Source organism: Engraulis encrasicolus, chromosome 23, assembly GCF_034702125.1.
Source record: "Engraulis encrasicolus isolate BLACKSEA-1 chromosome 23, IST_EnEncr_1.0, whole genome shotgun sequence".
NCBI classification, from domain to species: Eukaryota; Metazoa; Chordata; class Actinopteri; order Clupeiformes; family Engraulidae; genus Engraulis; species Engraulis encrasicolus.
This window is the reverse complement of record NC_085879.1, coordinates 9,880,293-9,890,116: the sequence shown is the minus strand read 5'-3', so window position 1 is coordinate 9,890,116 and position 9,824 is coordinate 9,880,293. Positions and strand designations below refer to the sequence as shown.

Sequence of the window (9,824 nt, the reverse complement as noted above, 5' to 3'; positions counted from 1 at the left end):
AGCTAATAACAACCATCCCAGAGTTGTGAATATGTTCTGTTAAGTTCAAAGTTGTCAATACTCATTAAGTTCATGAAGTATAAACCCTGCCCTTTCCATTCCTTTCGAACACAGGTGATTTTAAATGTACCATTTCCAACAGCCTGTACGTGGTGTTGGGAGGAAATAAAACTGAATTTGATTTTGACTTTTGACTGGTCTTCAGTTAGTACTCATTATGATCAGCTGATTCAAAGCTGGTTGGATCAAATGTGTCCTATGGTTTTAATCTTTCTGAACGAATGATTGACACCTCTACATTACTGCCACAACTGAGATAAAGGATATCCTGTCATACATCTTCATTCCACTGACTCTAATGGATACCAGTGCAGGGACTGTACAAACGTACATAGCCTTAGTAGAGATGTGCTAGGCAAGTCCTGAACCAGTTTGAAATGCAACAATGTTAGTTTACAAACATTGGAAGGAGCGAAATATAACACAAAAAAAACTTTTACTCAATGTATCTCTCCAATTAACGGCAAACCAATGTAAAATCACAGAAAATAATGTCTGAAAACACCTACATTTTTTGGTATTCCTATTAAATGCTTAATACTGAATTAGGTGTATGGGTTTTCACAACACAACACAGACAAATTCCTAAAGTGTCCAAGAAATGCCTATATCCTCGGATAATGTAAAATGCTTTACAAACATGGATTCATAGCAAAATTACAAACAGTATAGGCAAAAGATACTCAGATATTTGTGATAACAATTACACTAAGGTCAGTGTTGCTGGGCATTCCTGTCCCAACTAATATAAACCCACAGCATTAATATTAATCTGTGGACATAGGCCTATGGCATGTGCCCCCTTTACTCAGTGTGAAACTAAAAATAATTTTAAATCTGACACCCCATTCAGACAGGACACTCAAAAACACCAGTCACCACTGAGAGTTGATAACCGGGCTGAATACCAGGTGCTGTCTAGCGTTAGTTTGTGAAAACTATGACAAAGGGTGTACTGTATACGGTTCATTTAAGGTCAGGGTTAGGCTTGTGTGTGACAGCAATACTACAAATATACAGGAATACTGTGCTATGATTTTTGTAAACACACAGTATGTCCTATGCACAGTACATTTAACAGAATCTGTCACTCAAGTTGGAGATTATCCTAAAAACAACCCGGAAATGATTGCACTTAAATTGAGCTAATGTACAGCCATGTACAGAACAATTGGCCTGTACATATCTATTACACTAAGCGCACTAAGCTAAAATAAATAAAAGTTAACACATACAAGAAAACAAATGGTCAATTCAGATTAAAGTCTCTTCACATTTAAGTTAAGACATGCAGTCTATATAGGTTATGCAGTCAATATCACAAGAGAAGGACAAAAACCTTTGAAGACGTACACACTTTGGATGAAGTCCTGATTAAGATCAGTGAGAAACATAAATTCTGTCCAGTGCTTTCAGCAGTAGAAATGTTTCAGTAATGCAAATTCATCTGCGATGGCTAGACTTTCTTAATCAGTCACCCCACAGGCCCCAAGAAGAATTGCCTTTCACGCACACCTGTTGAGATACCTCTTGCTTATCCAAAGTTTGCTTAGTGAGGGTATAGTTCACAGAGAACAAAAAAAGGAATTCAGAAGTGGCTTTCGGAAGTTGACCAGTTCATAAACCACTGAAGCAATCTTGAAAACACTACTGTTTAGTATGTGTTAAACCAAAGGGGGGAAGTGTGTGTGTGGCAAATGGAGAAGAGAAAGAATGAATGAACAAAGATTTTTTTAAAAACCACCTGACAGCACGATCCACCCTTCTCTTAAGTCTGGGATATGGCACTCTTCTCAGAAAACACTTGAATTGTGTGTGCTAAACTAGTGTTTCTCAACGGGGGCTTTTTAATTTTCAAAAAAGGTTGAGAACCACTGTGCCAAAGGGGAGGAAGTGTGTAAGATGAGCATGGAGGAAGAGAAAGCGAAAGAGAGAGATAGAAGGTGAACAGAAAGAGTGTGAGGAGAGAAGAGGAAAGAAGAGAGTGGAAGTGAAAGAGAGAGTGATAGAGGGTGAGAAGGAAGAGTGCTATTCTATCCTCTCAAAGCAGATGGAGCAGAGGAGGAAGATGGCGTAGAGGAACATCAAGCCCAGACCCAGGCGGCGGTCCAGCCTCCAGTGGTTCAGATGGACACACAGAACCTGTAGAGGAGTGGGAGAGGGGGAGATATTACACGGACTATGCTGCCCTTCACAGACAAAGTGCAGTAACTAGGCTACATCAACATTGAAACTGAGAAAGGGGCCTTCAAAGTGTTGGTATTAGGTTGTTCATTGAAGTAGCTAATGCAAATTTGACATAGCACCATCTCTAAAACAGAACATATTTGGAACATAAGGCTTCATCACAAGGTTAAGAGCATTGTCAGTCTAGACTCATTTTTTGACAAAATGTGTACCCGGTAGTTACTGCTCTTTGCCTTAGTATGGCAGAATGCCATAAAGTGTTAATGAAATGTGGGGTATGACTTAAGACATTTATTACGGATAATACTATTATATACTTACAGTGAGAAACACAGATGCCAGCAGCAAAATGACAGAGTATACTAGCCCCTTGCTGTTAATGTAGACCTGATGGAAAATCCAAAAAACATAATTCAATTAATTCAGATTTTTGGTGAAAAGCATTTCTTTCCCCCATTGCTCTTGGTGGACTCTGTACATACAGCAATACCAGAGAGGAGTATCTACAAAAGATCATCCAAACTGGTGGTGGAACAAATGCACACAGGGCCCCTGGGTAAAACACTGATAGGGCTCCGATACAGTCTCCCAAGCTCACAATAGGGCCCCCACCACCAATATGGGAGGGCCCTGGGGCCCAGGGGCAAATGCCCCGCTTGCTCCACCATATAGCTCTGCCCCTGATCTAAACTCAGGGGCCCCATACATACTATATAACATACACATACACATACACATACACACACATAATACGACAATACCTATATAATAATTCAAAATGGAAAGGTATGAAATAGACATCTTCAGAGATTATCAGAAATGGAGGCGTGTCACTGACCACAGAGCCGTAATTGACCACTAGGGTGCGCAGGAACCAAGGGAAGCCCAAGCCGAGCAGGATGTCAAAGATGTTGCTGCCGATGGAGTTGGACACGGCCATGTCCCCCATACCTGAATACACAGCAGTGCACAGCACACAGCTGTGACTCCCCACATTGTGGGACAGTCTCTACAAAATACAAAAACCTCAACAGCATCAGCCCCGTAGGACTGGGAAATGCCCTGTAGGCCTATACTGTACCAGATTAGCCTACCAGTCCAGGCTTGTGTATAACAGATCATGAACTACTGGGATTCCACTTATAATCTTCCATGGGGAACTTATTTCACACTTCCAAAATGTCTTTTGAACAGTTGCTCCCCAACTTAATTGTCATATTCTTGTGTGATGCACTAGTGTGTATCAAAAAGTATCAACAGGGTTTTTAATTCTCTCCAAGCAGACTGAGAATTATAATCAGCTTTTCATGATGGAATTTCTGGCAGATGTGAGCTCTCCACACAAATCCAATAGGCCTATACTTTGTATAAAGTTCACATTTGTCCAGCTCTCGAAGAGTAAGCAAGTTGTGCAACCTGCCTGTTCTGTAGTGAGTGTAGCCTGAGTGTATCAATTGGTTTCATATTTTTGTCCAGAAATATGTTTGTACTGGATAAGGTCGGGAGTTTAGCCATCTGCCATCTTAGTCAGCAGATTACAGTGTTTATCAGAAACGCTTTCAGTAACATGTGTGCAAGATCCAAATATTTAAGATACAGACAGTACTGGACTTGGATGGGCAAGTAAAAAATTGGCATTGAAAATGAATGAACATATGCTGTAAATAGTACCATCATTTCATCATAATAGATATCTGATGCTTTAGCAGAGATTTTTCTTCCTTTCCATTTTTCAGTAGCACTCTATTTTTGCCTTTCTTTTTCAATGCATCAACATGTAATACTACAGTATGCACCTATACTGTGCATACCTAATCCATGCTGTTAAATACTTTCATACACTGTACCTTACTATAGACTGAAATAACTCTAGTTGGACCATAGCTCCTCACATCTACAACTACACCTAAACAGCTCTGTGTAATGTTGTAGTAATAATATGTATGTATTAAAATTGAATACATTACGACTTGGTTGTGTCCATTCTGGAAACAGCACATGTATAACAGGAGCTATGCTTAATAGATTATTGTTGAGTGTTGATGTACAGTGTGTGTAATGGAAGTTCCCATGCGGTACCTTGTCGGGCGACGATGAGGCTGGCTATACAGTCTGGAACACTGGTGCCCGCCGCCAGGAACGAGATCCCCATGACAACCACAGGGATGTTCAGAGTGACGCTGATGATGGTGACCTGAGGGTGAACACACACACGCATGCAGACGCACACACACAGAGAGAGAGAGAGAGAGAGGGAGAGAGAGAGAGAGAGAGAGAGAGAGAGAGAGAGAGAGAGAGAGAGAGAGAGAGAAGAGCAGGATATTCACAATAAGATATGAGTCACCACCAGAAAACATGACCACAGCATGCCCTAAACATCTTCTACTTTCCCTTCCTGATGTACTTCTAAATTAAACACTTCGATTTGCCACAAATGCATGTAGTCATTTGTCAGACATGGGCCTAACTTTGCCAAGGGCAAAAACAAGGTCTCCGTTGGAAGATGTGTGGGCGTTGTACAGATGTTAAAAAATGTACGACTTTAAAATATGCATGGCTCTAAAAGCAATAGGGTGGGGAGTTTCCATGGACTGCTCTAGGGCACATTATCAAGTCTTATATATAAAACAAAATATTGCAAAGAGAACATTTTTGCATATGCGCCGATGGACCTGGGTATGTCTTGTTTGGGGTCAACTTTCTTTGATTTGGCGCTCTGCTTCTCAGATTGTCTCTATTTGGTCTGTGGTGTATCAGCAACTTTTGAAGGTACACCTCACAAGTACAGTATTTACTTGAACACTTACAATTATGTATGAATGTAAGTGTAATTTATGAATAAGATTGTTCAAAGGCAGTGGTTCTTCAGTGGCATTGGGACCTTCTTTTTCTAATCTCCAATAAGTAACAATAGAAACTCTGCTATTGACTATATTGCCCAGCCTACTGGAAAACAAATAACAATGCACCCCTGATAGGCAAGTGTCCCTGACGGCTGCAATTGGAAAACAGGGAAATGAGGGAAATATGTTACATTGTGTGCTACAGTACAAGAATTGTCTGCTACAGTACAAGAATTGTCTTTCAGGTTGTAAAATCATGCAATCTTGATTACTCCGGAAGAAATTATGTGTATGCATAATAGCAATGCAGGTCCCCCTCACTCACCATCCAGACCATGAGGTAGGAGAAAATGGCGATCCAGAGCGTGGAAATCACAAAGGTGACCATGAACCAACGCTCCCAGCGTGGAAGCACGCAGTTAGGCACGGTGCAGTAGAGCAGGAAGCTCAAGGGCCAGGACAGCAGCCACTTGGCCTGCTTGCAGCGCCCCACTGTGGACACAACAGGTAAACGCACCAGTCAGTCAATCAGGGGGTTGATAACAAGGCACAGCAATACAAATATTTGAGATGAAAACACAATTGTATGAGAGTATAATTTCACTTTATATGAAGATAACTGCACTTGTATTTCATAGCCTTTCTTAGTGAATCCATGTTGCAACGTGAGCAACATGTAAATAGTGCATTTATACTTTCTCTCGGGCAATGGTTTGTAGCGTTCACTGAAAGTACACAATATTTTTAGTAGATAGGGACATTGTAAAGATGTGAAATAGGTGCAGATTTCCTTTTAAAAAAGGCTTTTATGTTGTATGTATTTATATAAACAGTGACAAAACATACAGGTAGTTAAAGTGGACCATCTTTCTTTGCTTTCCATCTAATCTTTGTGTGTTCCTGTCTCTAGTTAACACCAGTCTTGTCATCATCATCCTCTCATGAGATAAGATCGCCCCCTAAATTACAGCCATGACACAGCTGTCACTCTTGTCCTAATTCTGACAAGTAGATGTCACATTTAGCTGTTTAACAGCACTTGACTTGCCAAAGCTACAGCTGACCTAAACTGTGAATGATTAAGAATGTGTCATTCTTAATCCTGTGATCTGCCTTGTAATCCAGAATGACATTTGCTCACAGAAAGATATGCAAATTTGGAGAATCTACAAGGCAGCACAGGACAGTTACCAAAAACATTTTCTTTACAAGATTTGTAGGGATTTTAATGCATTTATTTGACATGACAGTGTGAGATGGTGACACGAAGAAAGTTGGAGAGAGAGATGGGCTAGGATGGGGAAATGACCATGGGTCGGAATCAAAACCCGGGTCCCCAGAGTAAGAGTAAAAGAAAAAAATGTATGTCTATGGCTACGTATGCCAAATGATACACATTTGTAACGCCCAATACACAGCCATCGTAAATCGTAAACCAAACACCCCCTACGAGATTTACAGTAGGTGGGTCTCCAGACCTTATCTCACTTGTGATTAGGTCTGGTGATAACCAGGCTATACAGCAACAACTCCAAAATCTAACACTACACCAATAACGGTCAACACTCAAGTCTAGAAATCTGATGTAAATAAAGAACCAAACCAGCAATGTACGTCATATAAAATGGTACCCCATCCTGCTTAGCTGTGTTTTATGAGAAACAGTGTCTTCTCCTCATTGGTATGCCTTCATTACACCAATAAAGACCCTTGTCAGCCGGTGCAGACTGGCATCATGTAAAGGTGTATGTATCTCATGCCAGTGCATTCTGTGTTGAGATGTGACACACTTTAAACTGGGGTCCTCAATGTCACGTCATCATATTTCTGTTGCCACGGCAAATTTCTGTTGCTGAAAACACTAACATGCTCTGCTGTGCCCTGACCAAAACCATGCCTAACGCTAACCTGTCAGTAAAGCAACGTTACAGCCGCTTCACTTTTGCCAAGAACAGCGAACCAAGCAAGGGAAATGGCACAATTTGTTGTGAAATTGTGCCCAGACCAAAACCATCCCTGAACCTAACCTGTCACAGGGTGTTGAGCAGCATGAGTCAACATGCAAAGGCATAGAGCACAAATGCAATAGACAGTTCAAGTCGGCATGTTATCTTCCTTAATTTTATGATGCCATGTTGCGCCAGTGCCATTCTGGAGGGACAATACACAGAGGCAAGAGGTGGGCTGCCAAATTGGTCATTACATTTAATTTCCTGAGAGGACCATCTTTCCATTTTAGTCAACAAGGTAATTAAGGACAAGAGATATCGGGATGAGATAACAGGCATATTAGGCCTCGACACTAAATCTCTGCAAACAACTACCAATTTAATTTCTTAGAGCGATTTACCAGCTGTTACGAGACCAGTCATCTCTCTCAGCCTTTAAGAAGCTTGTGAAGGCTCTTCTTTCCCGAAGGCTTTTATCCGTGTTCTTCCTTTCCTAATAAGACTAAGCTCCCCGAGTCAACTCTTTTCTATGCCCTTTGTTATGCCTTTGCTTCTTTATATCTTCCTTTGATTTAGATTAAAAGTTCAGTCAGTGTAATGGAATTGATTGCAAAGTAAAACGTATTACCCGGCAGTGTCAGGGGCTGAAATGGCTGTTCTTTCTCATCTTCCTCCTCCTCCTCTTCATCCTCATCCTCTTTGGACTGGGAGTCGGGTGTGTTAAGAGCCCGCTCTGGCCCTCCGTCTCCCCTTCCTCCCTTCTCACGAGAGCCCTCCAGGGGCTGCCTCTCGCTCTCCAGGGTGCTCCCGTTCTCCACTGCCCAGGGAACGGCTTCCGCTCCTGGGCCATCGCAGCCTGGCGTGTCCCCTGACCCACCACCCCCACTGCCAATGCTGCTGTTCCTGATCAACCTCTGCCTCTGTCAGACGAGAAGTTTAGCAGACATCATCACGTCAATGTGAGGTGAGAGAGACATACAGACATTCCCTTGAGAAGAGACGAGAAAGCTAAGTAGGGGAGGAAAATTGAAGTAAATTGAGGGGAATAGGAACTAGTGAAAAAAGGTAAAAAGAAGTCAGAATGTAAAACAAAAGCACCACAATTGAACGGAAGTAAAATGATAAAAAAATAAATAAAATAAAAAACAGGATATAGAAATCGAAAAATGAAAAAAAGAAAGTGACCCAATTATGTGTGGGTGGCCCAATCCACCCTGTGGAGCAAGCTTTTGGGAATCTGCATGCAGTAAGGCACGAGAGCGCAGCTCAAACAGCAACCAGCGGGGGAGCCATGGGGGCCAAGCCAGACCACAGGCTAATGAATGAGACTTGCAGGGTAAAGAGCAAGATGCAGTGGGCATAACAACATAAGGCAAGCAGAAAATGCCATCGGACACAGGCAAAGGAATACCAACCAACCAACCAACTAACAAGCAGTCTTAGGGCTAGCTAGTGTCGTGAACAGGACTGGGCCAGGCTAGGACTAAGGTGGACTGTAACTAATACAATTAACATTCACAGAAATGTGGTAACTTTGTTGTGCCTACAGTATTATTTACTTAAATTTATACATTTATAAATAAATACCCTTATCATAGTTATTTACTAAAATGTTTGTTTAATGTGTTTGTTTCACCATTACAGGGTCATTGCCCGGTTACCACCAGACCATATCCCATGGTGTCTTTCAGATCGGAATGATTGTGCACAGCAGCATGGGATATCCCAGGCTAACAGGTTCTAGCAACCTTGATACATTTGCATATCTAGGGATCTTGCCAGGATATATTGCTTGTCATCTATGTAATTCAGTCTCTAGGCCTACTTCATATACTGAATTCAGGGCGATACAGTAAGCTCAAAGCAGGAGAGATATTTCAAAAAGACGTTTTACCCGAACCTGACGACGGACACATGTTGCTTTGTGAGGGAATAGCGGGCACTAGCGAGCCACTTAGCCATGTAGCCATTACCTCCAGTGAGTGAACCTCAGAAAGTAAATACTCGCCAAAACCTGACCAAACCAGCACAGAGTCACTTAGCCATGTAGCCATTACCTCCAGTGAACCTCAGAAAGTCAAAAAATACTCGCCAAAACCTGACCAAACCAGCACAGAGTCAGCTGATCATAATAAACTCTCAAGACAGGTAGGTCTGTCTACTCTGTGAGTCACCCTTGTTACAAAAAGTGACAAGGTTTAGTTTATGCACCTGCTTGATTGACATCAGTTGTTTCATGAGGGAATAGCGAGCACTAGCCACTTTGCGACTTAGCCGCGTAGCCGTTACCTCGGTGATGAGCATGCGTCCGGCCATGCTGAGGCGCGTGCGGGGGGAGAAGTGTGGCGTGATCATGATACGGAGGCTTGCCTCAGAGAAGGAGAAGGCGTGGGGGTGCTGGCACAGCATTTCATCCACCATGACCACCGGAGACTCCTGCACTGGACTCTGGCCTGAAACACCGAGAGAGAGTGTGAGGGAGAGGGAGAGAGAGAGTGTGAGGGAGAGGGAGAGAGAGAGAGAGAGAGAGAGAGAGAGAGAGAGAGAGAGAGAGAGAGAGAGAGAGAGAGAGAGAGAGAGAGAGAGAGAGAGAGAGAGAGAGAGAGACAGAGAGAGAGAGAGTTAAAACTGAGACAGTCATGGCCTAATGGTAAGGAAGTTGGAATTGTGGGGTTGTAGGTTCGAATTCCATATCTTCCATTGCTGAAGTGTCCTTGGGCAAGGCCCCTAATCCCCTGCTACTGTAATCATTACCTTGAGTTACCTAGAGAACTATAAATCGTTT

The 9,824-nt window shown here is 42.3% G+C and overlaps 1 protein-coding gene across 1 annotated transcript in view; it reads right to left on the bottom strand.

Annotated features, from left to right (window-relative positions):
- Positions 1-2,049: 2,049 nt before the first annotated feature.
- slc24a6a (solute carrier family 24 member 6a) overlaps positions 2,050-9,824 on the bottom strand; it is a 20,709-nt gene continuing 12,934 nt past the window's right edge. The window contains exons 11-17 of the mRNA XM_063189337.1: positions 9,329-9,492; positions 7,668-7,959; positions 5,416-5,582; positions 4,327-4,441; positions 3,086-3,198; positions 2,569-2,634; positions 2,050-2,202 (exon numbers count right to left, since the gene is read on the bottom strand). Of these exons, the coding sequence (XP_063045407.1) occupies positions 2,089-2,202; positions 2,569-2,634; positions 3,086-3,198; positions 4,327-4,441; positions 5,416-5,582; positions 7,668-7,959; positions 9,329-9,492 (1,031 nt within the window). The 3' untranslated portion in view covers positions 2,050-2,088. The remainder of the gene's footprint in view (positions 2,203-2,568; positions 2,635-3,085; positions 3,199-4,326; positions 4,442-5,415; positions 5,583-7,667; positions 7,960-9,328; positions 9,493-9,824) is intronic.